The 20,595-nt window shown below is 31.0% G+C and overlaps 1 protein-coding gene across 1 annotated transcript; it reads right to left on the bottom strand.

Moving 5' to 3' along the window:
- Nucleotides 1-97: 97 nt before the first annotated feature.
- LOC107365326 (neuromedin-U receptor 2-like) lies at nt 98-17,245 on the bottom strand. The gene is made up of 5 exons (XM_015932811.3): nt 16,787-17,245; nt 16,467-16,565; nt 1,989-2,555; nt 634-768; nt 98-566 (listed from the first exon to the last, which is right to left on the bottom strand). The coding sequence occupies exons 1-5, from the start codon at nt 16,917-16,919 to the stop codon at nt 334-336; spliced, it is 1,167 nt and encodes a 388-aa protein (XP_015788297.1). The 5' UTR covers nt 16,920-17,245; the 3' UTR covers nt 98-333.
- Nucleotides 17,246-20,595: the final 3,350 nt, after the last annotated feature.

The following is a 20,595-nucleotide window of genomic DNA, read 5'->3' as shown; positions in this document are numbered from 1 at the left end:
AGCTGTAATAAAACTTTTTGTCAAATCGTATAAAGACTCCATTTAAAGAGTTGACTTAAAATTTGTAACATCTTTACAAACAATAACGGACAATAAATTTAAATTTTGAAGATCAATTGAGATTTATTAAAATTATTTATGTACCAATTGCACCCGAAAGGGAAACAAATCAATAAATACAATAGAAACGAATTTGTTTTCTTTAAATCAAATCAACAATAGCTTAAATTGTTTCAATTTTGTGAATAATAATTTCGATACTTTTGATTTCAAGATTGCCATATCCAAATTGAAAATCTTATTTACACAAATTTGCCATTTATCCAAATGTAGTTATGAATCCATGAAATTGGGTGATCTCCATTGAAGCTTGGGTTTACCATTGGGTAAATTGAGAATCAGTGAATTGTCACTGTTGTTGCCTCTTCCTCCTCCTCCTGATTTGTCCGCACTTCGAGCTCCATTGAAAAGGCCATTAATGTAAAGGGAAAAGGCAACTCGAAAGCGAGTCGACATCACTGAGTAAAGGATTGGATTAATACTTGAATTTAGATAATAGAAGACACCTGATTGAATCAAATGGAAAGAGAGTTAATATTTCAAATCATTATTTCATTTCTGTAATTAACTCACCAGCAAGAAGGAACAAGATTTGATTAACGCTTCGAAGTTTGTTTGACCATTCAGAATACAGTGAAACGTACAAAAATAACAATCTTTGAGCATGAAAAGGAGTCCAACAAATGGTAAACGCAATCACAATTGCCACTGAAATAATAAGCAAAACAATATTAAGAGTTGACTAAAAATTTCTGATCATCATGAATCAGACTAAACTGACATGATGCATCAAAGTGTTAAGTCTCAGTGTGTTTCATTTGAAGTCTTAATATTTGTGTTTTCTTTTACCATGAAAATTGCATTTGCACAGTTATCTGTTCATACACAAATAAGTTTCATAGAATATGAAAATTATTGATTGAAAAGAGTTGAAGAGCTTTTTGAAAGTCAAACAATGGATCAATAACAGGGTCAAAGATTTCATGGATTGACGTTTGTAAACTTCAAGTACAATCGCATTTGAATAAATGTTCAGCATTGAACTAACTATACTCAAATCTCATTGCGCATTTTGATATTAAAAGTCAATTAACTTTTTAGCCTCATTATTGATCATAATTTAACAAGTTTGGAATCAAAATTGTCAATTGCTAAATGAAGAACGCAATCAAACTTAAAATCCTTCAATTAATGATCCAATCAAACTCTATGCTTTCGAAAATTCTAAACCATTTGCCATCGGAAAAAATCATGTTAAATAGCATGAAAAAATACTCTAAACTCGCTTATTACGGTAGTTTAGTCGCGAAAAGCCTTAAGGATAAAAAGCAAAGACTCGAAGGCAAAGATACAGTTTTCCTTGGAAGAAGTTTTCTGACTAAAAAAAGGAAGAATTGCAATTCTAGAAAATACTCACAACAGCGATGATTTCATGATTAAGATGATGAACAACAGTTGATTGTAGATGTGAATGAAATGCTAATCAATCGCTTATTACAGCTTATTACATTATGTTACCTTCAAGGTTCAATTACCACTAACAGCTGCTATGAGAACTGGTCTAATCTATCAATGGCTTTTACTTCAAGTGGCCTTTGTTTATGTTGATTTTGCACTTTGATAACTCAATGTAACTTGCAAGTCAATTGATTTTATTACTTGCAGGCATCTAATTGTTAGATTAGCAAAGATTCGTAATAAACTGTGTAATATTGTCTAAGAGTTTCTTTAAGAGGTTAAAAGTGAACAATTACAATTGCAGTCAATGCCTTCTGGGCCAGTCTAGTGTCTATCGATTTTGGTTCATGAAATTTGGTTCCTGACTTGGAAACAAATCTGAAAAGTTTCAATGTTTTGAGAAGCAATTATTCTGGTGAAATATGAAAACATTGAGATGACCAAACACTTGCTATTGGCACAAAACTTACCTAATAATCTGATGACAATTTTTCGCGATTGCATGATTTTACGAGAACAACGTTGATCGTTCAGATGAATATCAATGTTTCCAATTGGATCAAGGCGAGTAGCTTTTTTAAGTGTAATGGCAATAAAATAGTAGAGAAGACAGATTATCAAAAGTGGAAAGATGAAGAAGATGATTGTTGAAGTTAACATGATTGTTTCCCATGTTCTGTCTGGATCATTGAAAGGTAATCCACACCAGGCTGACTCGATTAAAGGTTCATCATCAATATAAAGGTAATTGATTCGAGTGTACAAAGCCAATGGGACAGCACCAAGTAGACCAAGTAACCAGATTAAGACAGTGTTACGAGTAAATCGATTGCGAGTTGAGCTGCTCGAGTTTATGTTTGGTGGCGGAGTTTTCGGCGAACCACAAATGGCCGAATATCGCTCCAATGTAAAGGCCACCAAAGTCAATATGGAGGCGTTTGCTGTCGTCTCGGGAATCAACACCTTCAATAGACATGGAAGTCCACCCAATTCCCATGGATACTGATGCCAGAGTTGATAAAGTTCCAATGGCATTGCTAATGCAATTTAAGCAAAATTAATTATTAATAATCAACTGATAAGTTTCTTTCAAAGAAAAGTGTTCATTGAATTATTGATTGTCTCCATTTTAATCATTCTTATTTTGGTTTCGAAATGTTGGACAACTCGACAAGTTATCTCTTGAAACTCTAAAATCGATTGAAAATTAATTACAATTAGCATTCGAAACTAACATTAAATAGGTTCATTTATTATTGAAGAATCTATTTTTAACTGTAAGCTGATTCTGAAGCTCAAATGTCTGAGAAAGTTATTTTATTACAAATATCTTAACGCTATTACCTTAATGTTTCCAACATAAATGATTATCTTAACAAAGGAATTAAGCTCTACGTAAATAGCCAGACTGCATTGAATCAAATATTAATTGCGAGTAAATTCAATTAAATTTGATTATTTATTGATCGAACCTGCAACAATTTCCAGAACATTAATATTCATCATTCAATTTCCGTTGAAAGGCAGCAAATGAGTCGAAATAGCAACTCAACTCGCAAGTGAAGTTCATTAAAATCTCATTAAAAATTGTGTTCTACTAATTCAATTTCAAGGCAAATTTCGATTCTTTGGCCAAAACCATTATAAGTTCAGAAAATATGAATCCAATTATTCGATAATTAATTGAATTAGAATAATTATTGACAGAAAACTTTTCTATTATCGAATAATCAAATCGATTAAAATTCCAAGACTTTTCATTCTCAAGCCAATCCTTCCAATTCGTCCAACGAATTTAACTTCCATAAAATTGTTACCATTAAAACGAAAAAGAATAAAATACAGAATAAAAGATAAAAGCGATATTCCTTGGAATAATATTCATCGCCATCGATATCATGTTGGATGAAAAGCATGAAACTGAATAATCGATATAATAACATATCAATCACAATAAATAAACATCCAAATGACACATTGGGAACAGAATTATAAGCTTCACCATTTACGATAATAACATGTTATTAAAGCAGCATTAGGCTCAAAATCTGAGCAAACTTATTCAATCTGAATTTCTGCAACAATGATGAACATGGAACAGAGAAAAAAAGTTGATACAAAATTGCATTCATTACTAAACAAAAGGTTGACAAAATTTTTCACGCAATGATTAGTAAACTTGAATTCGTATTAAGAATGCTTCAATTTGTGTAAAACTAATCAATCATAATTAATGACGAAAACTCCAGACTCTGAACATTTCACATTTGGATTCACCTTTTGTTCCAATTTCGTCTCTTCCATCAACCAATTAGGAAACCAGAAAACCAAGTCTAGTTAATCATGAAAATATTTTAACCGTTTTTTCACTCAAAATATTACGATGGAAAAAATTCGAGAAAAAATGAGAAAATTCGAAAAAAGCAAATTCTATTGACCGCTAATCTTTTTCAAGCCAGTTGATGTAAACATTAAAAGATTATCAAAAACTCCATGAAAGTCAATAAAGTATAAGTTGTGATTAATCGCAATATGAGTTATCAAGCTGGGAGTGTAACTTCGTTGGAGTTTTACCTCCCAATGAAACGCACAAATTGAATGGAATTCAATTAACTTAGAAAATTTTGTTTTCGTTTGTTGGTTAAAGAAAAGGTATTTTTGTCTTTTTTGTTCAATTAAGAGTTGAAATTGAAACTGAATCCAATTAAATTTAAAGTTGACTTGAGCATTGAAAACATTTTGTTTTACGCTTCTTCGTCTTATGATTGCATATAAATTTCATTAGAACAACAATTTATATCCATTTTGAATCTTCCATCACATTTATTGTTGCTCTTCTTTCATCTTCTTCTTCCTCCTTCTTTATCCTGATATAACCAAATAAATTGTGCCCACATTAACAAGACGATGATAATGATGATAATAATGATGATCATGATCATCAAGCAACATTAACAATGGAACAAGTTAACAGTATAAATCAGGAAAAAGTCATATTTCATGTTGGAAGAATGTTTTCCAACTCTAATTGCATTATGCAGTGCAATTGAAGTTCATCGAAACATTAATAGTAAATGCGTCAACATTCAATTCATGGATTGAAAGCCATTGTTATCACAGAATTAGATTGCGATTGAAACTGAAGAAAAGTAAAAGAAAAATTGGAAAAACAATTTCAATCATTCAACACTTCACTTCATCATTCATTTCAATTGATATTGTTAACAATAATTGACGCTCTAAAGCTCGGCCCAATAATTTCATTAAAAAAAACCTTCAACTTGAAATGATATTCAACTTTTGAATGTCAAGTATTTTCAGTTCAACAATCAGATAAAGAGAAAAATTCAATTCAATTCAGTTCTGTGCAAAGATCATAATCAATGTCTAGTAAACTATGCACCGACAAACCATAAACTTCAGATCGAAAGATTATTTCTTTTACGATCAAGAATCGTTTCAACGATCGAATGATTGAGGCTAGTTTTAAAGGAATTTTTGAAGTTCTTTTATCCGGTCATTCGCCTTTTCGTTCAATAAGATGTTTTACAGTTGAATTTTCGATTCGAGTTCATAGATTAAACTTTTGTTCTGAACCAATGAGTTTTGCATCTCGTTTTGTTTTCATTTTAATGTTGAACTGAAATGTTGTGGTTTTGTCAAAAAGAAAATATTTTTTTGTTTTCTTATCAGTTTATTCAAATTTGAAAAGAGACTGAGTGAAGTTCATGTTCATGGTACAGCTAATCAAGATGTTACGAAAAATCAGAGAGTTTTGTTTCTTTGTTCATTCTAATTGGACCGCAAAATGACCTGCAAAAGAACAAAAGAAGAAGATAAATCTGCATAAGAATGGAAAATATGATTCTCTTACAGCTTCCACTTTTCCTTCCCAGTGCATCATTATCATTCTCATACGCATCAAGAGATAAAAGAACTTTTTTTATCTCTTTTCTTACCTCAGTAAATATTTATTGGGCAAACAATAAAACTCCAATCTGGTTAAATGATAAATGTTGCTGTTTCACCAAACCATTTGGATAAAAACAAGAAGAAGAAAATGTTCGTCATTTTGTTCGCTTTTCCATGCAAATGTTCAAGAAGCGAAAAGAAAAGTTTCCAAAAGCATTTCAACAATAATCTTATAACAAGTGAAACTGGCCAAAATGGAAATTCGAAAACAGAAAATTCATATAAATTGTCGAGTAAGAATTGGATAAAAGCAAGAATCAATTGATAATAAAAGCTCAATCAGGTTGGAGAAGAAAATGTTATTTACTTTTTTCTCATTTCATCCAAATTATTCAAGCAAACAGACTAATCTGATAAACTACAAACCAATTGGTTTCATAGAAAATCTTCTTCCTGTTCTCACCATTCCAATGCTGAACGAGACATGAACTGACCCTGGCCTAAAAAGGATATCAACTATTCCTTAACTTGTTGACTTATCAAGATTAAGTTGAGAAGAAAAAGTTATGAAAAAAAAGACGAAAATGAGGACAAACAAGAATAACAATATCCAGTTGGTTGATTCATGGTCTTGTGGTCATCAGATTATTCATTATCACTCGAGATTAGCTCAACTGTCGATGATAAATGATCTCTTAATGAGCAATGGAAAAAATGAAAATGAACAAAAGCGTAAACCAAACAAGACTCGAATTTTCAACGGAAACACAAATTTAGGTCAAGGAGTTTAAGTCAACTTTTCATGTTGACTCAAGATGTTATGAAGAAGCACTTTAATACAATAATAAAACGACCATTTGACAGTTTACAGTTGATTCCAGTTATTCAATCCTTTCTCATTCCCAGTTCCTGTTATTCATTCCCTGATAATTTCGTCTATTCAGTGAGAGCAGAAGAAACAGAAAAAAAGACAAAATCTTGAAACATTTTCATTTCTTTTTATCCTGTTTTCATTCCATTCTCCTCGCTACTGATTTCATCTGTTGTCCAGACTCGATCAGCTTCCTTGACCCTCCAAGACAAACATTTGATTTATATTTGCTTGAGTATCAATGTTAGTAAACAACTTTTCACAGAAACCAACAATTCTATTGAAAATCAGACTTGATTGATAATCTGAATAGTCTGCACTTTTGATGAAGTTTCCTGGAAATTGACAAAATTTATTTCTTCGGTCAACAACGATTAACAAAATTGAACCATTAACCTTTCCTGATTGGTAATAAAGCTTTAATTATTATGATTGCCATAGTTACTATTATCATGTTGCAGAACTAAATTGATGAGTGTAAATAGTTGAGTTAATTTCATTCACCTTTACATTATAACCTTCATTTTAATGAGTAAATTAAGCTTCGAAGCTGGTTTACGCGTAATTTATGATTACCTTTGGATTAATTTGAAATCGATATTTAAACTGTTGGAAGGTAGAGAGTGAATTTTGATTGCCAGTTAAAGTATTCATGAAATCCACATGAACACTTTAACCATCAACAAAAAGCATTATCCCTTGCCTTTGGATAGACATTTTTCTTTCTCTTTATTTCTTCAATTTAATCTCACAATTATTGCATGTCTTGGTCAATTAACAATATTGTGCTAAGACTTTTGGCTTTGGATAAGAAAAAATATCAAAGACGATGAAATTCCAAGTTTTTTTTCATCAAGCTTACAATCTCGTTAAGCCAAGAGTAACGTTCATTTTGCATGTTGCATATGATTATGTTCATTATTTTCATGTTATGCTTTTATGTTTACCCTGAAATGTTCCTTCTCAAGGTAAGTTGATGAACTTGCAAGCTTGTGAGCAAACCAGATTCTGCATTTCCAATGTAACCAGACACAATTTTTGTTGCTTTTCAATCACTTGATATTCGTTGCGAACAACTAAAAAAGGAAATTTTCACACTTTCCAGTCTGAAAAGGTTAAAATGATCACAAACCAAGAAGATTGAATGCTCAACTAGATTATGATCCAATAAATGGAAGGTTTGCAAACGAAATTGAAAACGGACTTCGAGTTTAACTATCAATAGAACTGAATGTTTCTTTTATTCCTTGCTTTAATGCATTACAGGAGTGAAGTTGCAACTATCGTTGGATATCGAAGAGTAAATGATTGAATGCAAAAATCATAATAGCTAAATGTCCACAGTTATGATGCGAATGCAATTGTCTATTGGGAATCTTAAAACGGAATGAACTTCTTCTGTTTAAAGTCCAATGTTAATTCCAGTTCAATTTTATTTAGAAACACTTTTGCTGCTTCCGCTGAGACTTTCGACTGTTTCTTAGTTGATATTTCAAATAGTTTTCGCTCATTTTGCTCATGTTCAAATGCTCTCAATAATTTTATATTTTATCAGTTGATCTATTCTGCAATTTTATTATGAAAAGCTTCAATTTTTGTCCTCAGTTCAAGTTATTAACAATTTTACAAGAATTAACTTCTAACATTCTTGAGCAAAGAGCCTTTTGTTCCAGAATCTAATTTGAAATCATAATTTCTCGTGAATGTAGCTCATTCATAGTTGGCGTTTTTCATTACAAAACATTGAAAATGAGGTGAAAAAATGAATAAATGAATAAATTTTAACCTTAAGTGTTCATTTAAAAACATGAAGTTACTATTTCTCTAGATTATAACATTAACAAGTATAATATGAATAGCAAAGCGATGAGGTCGAAACATTTTCTTATCAGTAAAAGTATCTTTTGATGTACAATATTTCGCTTTCAATGTTTTCTTAACACACTTTTATGCATTTACAGTGGTCAAGGATACTCTTGTGGTCAAGAAAAAGTGGCGAAAAAGGTGAATTCGAAAGTTGAATCTAAAATTTTCTCCTTCAATCAAGTAAATGCAACTACTGAATGACTAAATTCACCTTAAAACACTTGCATTTAAATGCAAACAGAACTGATTAAGATTCATTCACTTCTCTTCTTTTCCAGTTGATTTATTGTCTTTTCCAACGGGTTTCATCTAATGGTTTCAACTGATGGGAAAAGTTCAAGTTCAATGTCAATGAACTTAAATTTGTTGATCTCTTTATACTCTTAGTTAACTCTCTAGTTTCCTCTGATTAATGATTTAACTGGATTTTAGATTTTACTGAGAATCAGTTGATTAATGGCAAAAAGAAATCAAATCTAATTTCTTCAGCATTCAACCTGAAGTCGCATTTCGTGGACAAAAACTCTATGCTTTATGATTTTACGACTTACAAATCAACCTTTTGTTCAGCTAAAACTAAATAAATATTCGTTTGGAACTAAATGCTTCCAAGTTTTATGGTTTTAATTGGAGTCAATGAAATGATTGTTGCAAAGGTTTGGGTTAAAAAAGCAAAAAGTCAATACTAATTGAATTTATCGAAGAGGCGAAACTCATTTCACTGTTGAACCAACTTTAGTTCAGTTTAATGTATCAATTTAGTGCGAACAATATTGAACAAAATTTGTTGCTTGATTGTCATAAATTTGACACAACAATAAAGTCGAAAGTGGGAATTTCGAAGCTTGAGTCTCTTGAGGTTCCAGTCAGAATGGATGAATTTTAGATATATTTAGATGGATGAAGCTAATTGATTTGAATTAACTTTTATTTGGGTTACATTTTTACGCATTAAATCTTTAAGTATGTAAACATAAAGATTTAAGGTAAAGCAAAAGATTTGGTGTAATACTTTGACGATTTTATTGCTTTGAAAGGGAAGGAAAGAAACGAAAACAACATTGAATTGCAATCAAACAATATTTATTTTTAAGATGAACAACACAATAACATTGTCAAGCTCAATTGTCCAATAAATTGATAGTAGCTGAGTCCAATTTAATGAAAATTTTAATGTTTTTCTTTCATAACAAAATTGGACAAAAGTAATACAATATCGAGCAATTAGCTGAAAATCGGTTGAAGAGCAGCAAAACAAGATCAAATTGAAATTGGTGAAACGGAAACAATAAAGATTTTAGTTTTGCTGCTTATTTGATCTGATTATTGATGAGGCAGAGATTCTGGGAAAACTGTATTGACAACCTGAAACTGAATACATCTCAGTTTGTTTCTTGAATAACATCTCATGGGAAACTGGAAACAGGAAAATGTTGCACTTTACACCTTTCCACCTCTTCAGCTAAAAGGATAAAAAATCTTTATGGGTTCGATTGTCAAAGAAAACTAATTCGCTATAAAAAAACATCTTTTTGATAAACTTCCTCGTCTAGAACCAGAAGAACCGAAATTCAAGCCGAATTATCTTTCAGGTTCCAGTTGAAATCTGACTAACTAGACGTAATAAAAAAACAGTTCAACTTGCATTTACTTGCAATTTCCTTGTTAACACGATTTCTTATGAATCTTGCATAATTGCATTCGAAATATTTACTCATTAAAAGCTAAAGCTTGTCATCTTAACTCATACCTTGAAGACAATCAAAGTCATTTTGCTAGAAGTTCAGATTCTTAGAGATTGTTATTAGAGCACAATTAATAGTCAACTTTGAAATTCTTTTGACGAAGTTCAGTAAAGACTTTGTCATTAAAAGTTGTGAATAAGTGAGTTTGAGAATTTGTTATTGCTTTATATTTTTGATCTATTTTTATGTTTATCTGTTTATTTCTTGTTTTTCATTCGATATTCAAACTTGGCCTTTAAAGCAAATTTTCTCGACTTTGAAGTACAATGAAAAGATGATAATCGTTGAGTAAATGGACTTGGAATGAATAGCTTCCTTCTGATGGAAGTTGTTGTTATTTATTTACTATCATTTGTCTACTCTTCCTTCTGGTTATATTTGAAAACTCCTTTTTCTTGGAACACAATTTCATTGAGAAATAAAAAAGTGCAACATTTTTCATTCGTTTTTTTCTCTTTTCCATTGAATTTAATCATTTCAAGTTCACATTTTCTTGCCTGGAATTTTAACAGTGCCTATGAAGAGATTATTTCCAATGGTTTCAAATGAATTCACTGAGAAAAGGGAAAAGTTATTCTGAAGAGAATTTCCCAGGAAAAGAAAATTTTTACCTTTTCTTTATTTCTCCCATTTCAAATGAATTCTCAATTTTAAAAGTTGAATCTCAGTTCATTGATGAAGTTAAATTTGAAGTTTAGACAAAGTAACTTTTCGAATTGTGTTTTTATTAGAAAATGCTGTAAAAGTCATTCAATTAACATGGGAATTAAATGTTATTCAAGATGAAGTTCAACTGCAACATGAATGATAATAGATTGTCAAGTTAATGTTATTTTGCTTCGAGCAAAAGTTAATGAGAAAACATGAAAATGCAAGAATTTTGATTAATGTCTTTGCTTGGGATAAAAAAATTCCTGATAATAATCGTTCATCTCTCAGTTTCCATGAACATCTCTTTTTACAAAACAAAAGGATTGCAATCAATAGATCCATTCAAAGACTCAACCTGAATAAGCATAAGGCTTCTGAGTTTCATGTCAACAGAATAAACTTGAACACAATCGAGTTAGCATTGAATGGACAATCACGATTCAAATGAAACAATTGAATCTCTTATTTAATCTCGATTCAATATCTTTAATCCAAAATGATAATTGGAACTCCCTGTTTGATGCAGCAAAAAAACAAAAACGAATTTAACTTTTCTTTGGGTTTTCACACTTTAATCGATTCTGTGTTTATATTGAGATTACAAGTGTAAAATTAAATTGTGAGTTCTAAGAGTAAAGCTCAGTTCAACTCCAAGTTGTTACGTCAATAATGAATTCTCATCATGAGTGAAACCTCATTGATTCTTTGAGGAAGTGAATGTTGAAGAGTTAATTAAAGGTAACTCACCTTCATTGTTTTCAACTAAACCTTTAAAGAGTTCAACTGAACCTATTATTAGCATTCAAGTTTTGTCATAAGTTTTGTTATTGGATTAACCGAGTTAACCATGATTGAGCGTTTCCTTTGATTCGATGAATTAGTTGCAACAAAATCATTAATTTCGATTAAAAGTTCTTCTAATTAGTTTAAGATGCTTTGTAAATGGACATTGTTTTTAAACAAATGAATTTCGTTAATTGTTTCGTTAATTCAATTTTCATTGACGTTCATCCAAAAACTAGACTTTGTGAATTCATTTGATTCTTGATTCGAAAGGGAAGAAGAAAAATTTTTCATTTCTTTCCATTTGATTTGAACGAATTGTCCAAAGTAGAAAAGTTGATATTATCACATTTATCATGATGATTTAATGATTTAGAACATCTTAAGAGCGACAAAATGTTCTCAACATTTCAACTTTTCCTGTAATGATTCGAAAAAAAATTTCTATTTTTTAATGGGTTTCCATTTTCTGTTTTCATCAAAAACAAAAGCAAAGCAATCATGATATGAAAGATTTGATCAATTCTGTAACATTTCAGTTCAAACTCGAAACTTTTGCCATTAAGTTGAAGACAAAAGACTAAAAGTTTAATGTAAATCAACTTGTTATTGGACAGCTTTTGGGTTGCTGAATGAGGAAAATGAAATAATCAGATTCTGCGATTGCTAATGAAACTCCTACGAGACTGAAAAACATGACAACAATCGAACTCGTAGAAATAATAAACTGAATGAATTAACTTTTCGCAAAATGAAAGATATTCTGAGGGAATAGACAATGAATTTATTTTCATTTCATGTTTACCCAAATGTGAGAGAAGAACAATAAATTCTGAATTGTATCGACAATATTTAAGGAAATTATTACAATCAATTACAAATCAATTAATTGAATTGCAATATTCTTGTTACAATACAATCAAATCATTCAATGGTTGGTTGGTTCGTGTCTTTATTTTGGTAATTTTGTTAATATTTATCATCTATTGACATGATTCCAATATCTGTTTGTCTTGTTGCGAAAAAAATTAGTTTCAATGATCATGTAGCAATAATGAATCAATTATGTTGAGGCAAGAAAAGAGGAAAAGCAAATGTAATGGAACATGTTTTTTTCCTTCCTTTGATCAACTCATTCATTCGCTATTTAGGTTAAATTAACTGATGATTCAACATGTAACTTCATCTTTCAATCAACACAATCACCTTTCGAGTTGCATTAATAGCGACTGAAACATGTCAACGGAATATATCTTTGCTTAGTAAATATAGAATGTTCAAATCTGGTTATACACAAAATGCAATCGAAATTTGAACTTTGAAAAGAATCAGACTGTCGATCAGAAACTTCGCCAAAATGGTTTAGTTCTTATATTCAGAAATGTCCATCAGGTTGCAACTCCCAACTCGAAAATCAAAGTTTTTGCACTCAGCAATAAACCATAACTTCATCAAACCATACAAAATAAATGCCTTACATTGCTTTAGAATACGGATTCTGTTTTTTCATCAACCCTGTTAGAACATGGTTTTCTCAGGAAACTGAATTCCTTGAAAGCTACAACTATTTTGCGTCGCTGAAGTCAAATCTTGGTCTAAGAATTTCTTTTAGAACCTTTTCCATTTAGGTGAAATTTAGCTGAATTTGTTTTAATGATGTTCGGTTGATGGTTAATCTTGCACAGCTAACTTGATCTGCGAAGGAGAAAACACTATTTTACATTGTTTCGTGAAAATCTTCACCAATAAGATTCTGTCTACATTAAACTTGAAACGTCGAAAATTCGACATTTTTCAGGCAACAATATTCTTCGGCTTTTAACAAAGTCTTGCCTTGATGTTAGTTTGATGCAAACTCCTTCAGACTGGTAATTATAATGATTCATACACAAGCATTTCATGTATTTAATGACTTTTCTTATCTTCAGTAATCAACTGTGAAACGCTTCAGGACGAATTTCATTCTCAATTTTTCTTTTCCTTTCTTTCATACAGAAAGTAACCATTTAATTGGAAAGAACCAAAAATTCTAGAAAAGATAAAAATTGAAGTAATGGAAGATCAGAAAATGCGATATCTAGCGTGCAGATGAAATTCTATTAAATGCGCAATTTTTCCAACTCTTGAAGTTACAAAAATCGTTGACTTATGAGCCTGGAAAAACTTGGATTATTTGTTTGATAATAATTTGGTGAGAATTTGTTTTCAGAAGAAAAGTCAAGTTTCAAGTGAAGAGTTTCCATTGATTTATACTTGAAGATGTAACTGTTTGATCATTGTTCAGACTCTAATCTGAATAAATAACTCGAGGAATGAAATCAATATCAAGCCTTGATTTTACAACAAGAAAGTTCGTTCATCGTTTCAGCAAATATTATCATTACGATAGAAACCAACAACTTTGTTCTGAAGCTCATTTCGCTTCATCATGTTTCTTCCTGGTAACGTAACTTCACTAAACTCGCTGTTGGCCAAGATTAAGGTTAATCTTTGGCTCTTTTCTCATCTTCATCATCTCAAGGTTTTCTAATTTTCATCTCAATCTCACACAATTGACAAACATTTTTGGATGTTATCCAAGGAAATAAAGTTTAATATAAGTCAAAGTGAAACCAGATAAATAGGTTCGAGTGATGATGAGAAGGGAATGAAAATGATGATAGTAATGATAATGTTGAGAGTAAAGTTAATCTTGAAGATGAAGAGAAAAATGATTCCATGAAAGAAAAGTAAATGAAGATGACGATAAACAAAGAGTATGACATTGGAATGGCGAGAGAACCATTTTTAATTAAGATTACCATGAATAACAAGAATATTAATCAATGGAAATGAAAGTAAATTGAATTTGAATAAACAGAAAATCAATAATCGTGAAAATTTCGATCAACTTTTAGCCATTCATTAAGCACAAAAAGAAGAGAAAAATGTTTCCAGTTTTACTTCTGCCAAGCTTGGCTCAACTACAATGTTAATCAAATTGATTGATCATCTAATTAACTGTTAATCTTAGGTAAAAGAAACAAAGTTAATGATTCATTAACAATTTTACTTTTAATTAATCACAATTAACTTGAAAAGGTTACATTTATTATCAGGTTGATTCATTGATTGACTCAATGAGACATCAAATAATTGAGTCACTTCTGGAGCTTCAATAGCTGATTATCTCAATGCTCCGAGTCGAGACTTAACAAGAAATTTTATTCCACTGATTATTTATAGATTTTTCAGATCAAATGAACATTTTGTAGTTGAACTGCTCTTGAAATTAGAATCTTTTACCGCTTATTTTCGCTTTTTTGCAGAGCCAATTTCATTCGAAACTTTATGGAAAAAGTATTCGATTTTCTGTTAAAAAAGGTTCAACAATTTTGAGCTGATTGATGAGACTTTATTAGAAAAATTGATTTCATGATGAATTCGAGATTGAATTGAGTTAAACTTTTTTCGATTAACTATTCAAACTATTCAACTTTCTTTTGTCGATATTTTTATCCAGAAATGTGATATGAGCGAAGCTTCGACTGATTTCTAGGTAATTTTAAGCTGTAGTTTAGTTTGAAGGGAAAAGGTGGGAAATCATGAAAACTGATTCATTTACAGGAAAAGTTTCTCACGAGGCCTCGTTTTTTAAGCCAAAATACTAGAAATGAAAGCGGCTTAAGGTAACAGGTTTAGAAGTATTTTGTTGTTAATGGCTTGCAGATGAGTTGCTGAGTTGATTGGATCAAAGATCAAGTGCTTTTCGATTTGAAAACTGAGTCGTTCAAAGAATCAGATGTCACTTAGCAAAGGACAGTTTCAGGTTGAAACACTTTGCCATTTGGTTTGAAGAAGCTCATTTAAGAGACTTTCTTGTCTTTTCAAGTTACCTTTTCATTATTTTAAAAGGATTAAAGGCTTTTCAACTTTTAACTCTCTACTGGTAAGCCTAAAAAAGGTAATCCATTGAAACCGCTTTATTTACCTGAAACTGATTCAGATTTGCAAATTGATTAATGCGAGTTGTGGGAACGCTCACCTATTTAAAAGCGACTTTTGTATTTTGAAAGTTAAATTTTTTGAAAGGCATTAAGAGAAAGTTTACAGCTTAGGAATGAGCCAATTGCACAGAACTGGATGAATTGAAGTTTAAAGAGCAATAAAGTTAAGAGGGTGAACGTGACAAGAAATTCAGCTTCAGTTACTAAAAATGTGCTCATTAACTCATCTGTTCAAAAGTTCAAGACGGAAGATTAGAAGTTGAAGAAAGGCTTTGGACAATAATTTTGAGCAATTCGTAATCGAATGAAAATTAGGAGAATGTCAATCGAAATTGCGATTGAATCTGTTTTCCATCAGGGACGCACTCAGAAGAGCCAAAACAAAACAGCCAAATTCAAAATAGCCAAAAGTATAAGATTTATAATTGCATAAAAAGAGTCAAATTGAATAATTAAAAGCTTTCAATATGACTATTTAGATCTTTGTTTGCATTATATATTCAAAAATAATAAAAAATTGACATCAATTAAACATAAACTCGATTTATCAAACCAAATATATTTGGCCATTTTGCATTTGGCTGTTTGTTTTGGCTCTTCTGAGGTGCAACCTTCCATCATAACTGACCAATGGGCCTAAAATTGTTTTAAAGCTTTCAAGCGAAATTAAAGATGAATATTTAATCGGCTAATAGAAACCACTTTGCATGAATTGGATTTTAGGTCAAAGTAAATTTTGTCGAGCAAAGAGTGAAAAAGATTGAGACGAATTCGAAACTCATTATTCATGAAATGGCAACAATTAAACCTAATTGAGCATCAACTGACTCTTCGATTTGATAACTTTTAGAATCAATTTGATTACAAAAAGACAAAAGATGATACGACTGAGCATCAACGTGACTCGAAGATTAGTTCACCTTAAATTGGATTATATTGACCCAGGTAAAGGTTTCATCATCTGCCAATAATAAAGTCTTGATTCAAATGAAGACCAGAAAAAGCGATCTTCATTGATCTAACTTTCATCCTTTAACTGTCCAATTAAATGAAATTACCTTTGCTTCTTTTGGGACAATCAATAAAGACAATGAGTAAAGCAATAAAAATTGATTGGGTAAAGTTGCCTCTTACCTGCACAAAGTGTCAATAAATCAGCAATAGCTAAGTTGAGTAGATACAGGTTGGTTACACTTTGCATGTATTTGAAGCGTAATATCACAAGAATGGTCGCTTCAAGAATGAACACGATGACGATGGAAGAATGGTGAATGAAAAGAATGGGAAAAAAGCCAAGAAAAAAGATGAACATGAAATTATTATTAGATTCAAGTACAGTGAGAGTCAAAAATAGAGCAAAGCAAAAGGCCGACAAGTCACTTTTGACAAGACAATTGAGAGAAGAAGAAACCAAGTTCGAAGAAAAACATTTCGTCTTTTCCCGTTTCACTTACCAGTATTACCGATCACACCGAGGATAAAGATTAAACTGTAGACGAACGTCAACAGTATTAACCATGGAAGGCAAATGGCTCGACTTGGGCCGAGTGTAGCTTCGATTATATCAACAAGATTTGTCGAGTTCATGTTTACTCATTGGTTCACAAAGGTTGATTGGAAGGACGAAGTTAACGAAATTCATTGAAAAACTTTCGATGGACAAACAGTTGAGACACTTTTCACGTTAAACATTTGATGCAATCGATAACTGATTGAGAAAAGAAAACTTGAGTTGATCGAAATTTGCAGAATCGTAAATCCAAAAGTTCACATTTTCCTACATTTACCGCCTTTCTCGGTCGACTTTTCATGAAACTGTAAAGTTGAAATCATTTTACATGAGAAACATTGGAAACATGATAATGCGAATGTTTTCTTTAGTTTGTAAACAGGGAACACACAAAGTATACCATGATCAGTGAGTTGGAAATGAACATTTCCAGACTTGAGTCGAATCAATGAATAGTCTCAATGAAAACGTAAAAATGTGTAACATGAAAGAGAAACTTAGTCAACATTCATTTGTTATTTCACGACATTTTACGCAACTATTTTCTTCTCCAGTTTCAAGATTATAAATCATGATAATCATGTAACATATGAATATTTATCAATTTGTCTTTTCTCTTTATTTGTTTTGTTTCCCTTTACCTCAAAGTTTATTTATTTTTTGCTATTCAAACGCTTTAAACTTTAATCTCGACTTTCAAGAGGTTTAGCCTCGAATATCGTCGTTCACTCAATCAATGGGAACTTTTCCATGGAACATCGAATTTTCCCTTTTCGAAATTCATATTTAATTCATGATTTTTGTTATTTTTATTGTGCATTTACTCTGTTTTTCAACTTTTATGTTACAAGAATAAACTTTGAAATTCTCATGAATCAACCTGAAATGCTAATTAAAGTTTAATTTAGTCGAAAGAGTTTAATTATTGAATGTTTGGAAATTTCATTTTCAATATTGAGTGTTGAGCTGTTTTTCAAATTCATTTTTCAATTGAAGATGAAGTGATCCAAAGCCTTGTTAATCGGTCCAAATTTATAATTAATGTTCCCAATGTACGTGATTCACTGTTTTTGGTTCAACAGGAAAGTCTAGATTAAAAAGTAAATTATACTTGAAAATTTGGGCCTCATGATTCAGTTAGAATATGATGAAAATAGAAACTCTGGCTCATCCAATACTGAATTCTCGGGACAGTTTTTCTTAACTTGGGTTTTTCAGCTTTGGATTTCATGAAATTAGCTAAGTGAAAATTACCTTTTATTTTTGAACTTTTTTATATCTTCGAATGAGAAAATTAAAAAGTCTTGTCACTCAAGTTGAACTCAAGTTTTGATCAATGTTTACTTTTTGGACATTTCGATAAAAATGGCTTGCATTGCTCGGTTATGCAAAAGTGAATCAACTGGCGAAAAACGGATTTCGAAAATTATGGCCAAGAAGTTGATTGAATAAACTTCAATGCGCTTGAAGGATTCGCAGACTCACAAAAGTGAATTTACTTTTTGACACAATTTTTACATTTGGATTGAAGTCAAAATTCCAATGATGTCGATTCTGCTATCTGGTGTCCATTAAGCAAAATAATTAAGAAAAACTTTGAAATTCCAGTTAATTTTGAGAGATTCATTAGAACACTTGGAACTTTCAATGAGAGCGATAACCAGCGAAATGGAACTGATCTACGATCAGCCTGGAAATTCAAAAATGCTTTTAGAGAATCGAACTCTAGTTAGAAAAACTCTAAAACTTCTATCTTCTTATTTCATCAATTCTCTATCCCTTTATTGCTTCTGAGCATATAATTTGCCTGAATCTTTGAGTAAAATCTTAATGATCTCATTCCATTTGCTGGTCAAATCATCCAAAACCCTTCGGTATTCAACTAAATCGATTTATATCTTTGTCCGCTTATCAATATCGATAAACATTACTAAAGATAACATGAGGAAATTTAGTTAAATATAAGTTAAAAAGCTACAACTTGGAGATGGACAGAGAAAATGAGAGATCCGAAAAACTCGAAATTCGCGCTGAGAGAGTTATCAAAGCTGCTACTAGATGTCACCGTGAGCCACTTAAACCAACAAGAAGAACCTATTTTTTTAATTCCACACCAGATGTCAGCTCATTACCGTTAATCATTCAACAAATCGTGAATAAAAAAGTCAATTAACTCATCAAAGCTATTGAATCATCTGTTAGAATAATTTGTTCAACCTTTTCATGAAAATGCAAATTGTATTGATTCAAGTTGAAATAAACTGGAATAAATGATTGTACAGAAAAGTCAAGGTAAATGTTGCCCTGGATAAGTTTATAAGTCAACATGAATGCAAAGCTAAAAATGAATCCCAAAGACGTAATCATAAAAAGCAGGAAAAATGGTTGAAAACAAATCAACAAGATAATGTTATCTAATAATTGGAAAAGACTAATGATAAAAACTAATGATAATGTTGATGAAGCCATTTCAATGAAGAGGGACACCCAAATATCTTCTCATTGGTTTAAAATGAATTTCATGCAACTATACAGATTAGCTGAAAGTAACCCAAACTAACCTCCTCCTCCTCTACCTTTCATCTTCATCTTCATTCTCATCTCTTTTTATTTCTGTTACTTTCTCATCATCTTGGTCTCCTCGATATATCGTTTTGTTTACCAAAGATCAGGTCTAAAAGATCCATTAGTAAAGTAAACATTACGATGTGCATTGCCAAAAATAAAAAGGAAAAGCGAAAAACGAAAAAAGCGAAACAAGAAGATGGGAAAGATGAGAAGAGCAAGATGATGGGAATCATGAGAAAAGGTAAAAGAGTATAGAAGAAATGAATAACGAAAAATTGGATCCCCCAAAAAAAGATGAACATATTGAAGAGAGAGAAGAGCAAAGTTTTGATAAAATGGAAAAAAAATTTCTAAAAATGTTCGATCCAAAGTGACCTGAAAAGTGTTGAAAAGTCAAATGGAATTGGTTTGACATTGAATTTTAATGAGACTATCAGATGTTGGACTAAATCAGTTTGTCAATATTTTCATTATTCAATCAAATTTGATTATCATTAAGCGTTACTTTTTGGCTCATTTCTTTATTTACCAATAAATAATGTTAATAATGTTGATAATAATCTTTTGTACAATTATGAACATCTTACAATAAAGTGTTTTATTTGAACGTAAACAGTAAAGACAAACATATCACTCGTTTACAGACACAAACACAACACCTACAACATCTTATTTGATTATTATGATAACCCTTGATAAATTTTTGGGAGAAAATGAGAAATTCAATTTTTTCCCTTTTCTTTTCAATTCCAACATCTTTGCTCTTTTACTGATTAGTTAAACAATAATGTGAAATTTACTTTCTGGTTCACTGTTTATCCAATGATCGGTTAAACTATCCAAATATTAACAGATTAAACAAATACTTTTATTAATGTATTCAATTTGTATGTAAATGTGTGCTAATGTGCATTTCTGTTCATCAAAATAAACCAACAATTTTCATGTTTGTTTCAATTGTTTGATTCGTTGACAAATTCCTAGGAATGACCGTGATTTACATTCACACAGTCATTCACACCAATTTCACCAGATTCGTCGAGTTGACAGAAAGTCGAAAAGTCATTCAAAGCGAAAACCCAATATTTTCCAAACAACAACAAAATCATTTTCGAGTTAGTCTTTGGTCGTAAAATTGATTAAACATTTACCAACTTCGTCCAATGGAATGAATATCGTGAAATG

Source organism: Tetranychus urticae, chromosome 3, assembly GCF_039701765.1.
Source record: "Tetranychus urticae isolate SD_2017Ah chromosome 3, NJAU_TeUrti_SD_1.0, whole genome shotgun sequence".
In the NCBI taxonomy this organism is placed as follows: domain Eukaryota; kingdom Metazoa; phylum Arthropoda; class Arachnida; order Trombidiformes; family Tetranychidae; genus Tetranychus; species Tetranychus urticae.
Note: the sequence above shows the minus strand (reverse complement) of the source record. Positions and strands in the feature narration are given on the sequence as shown.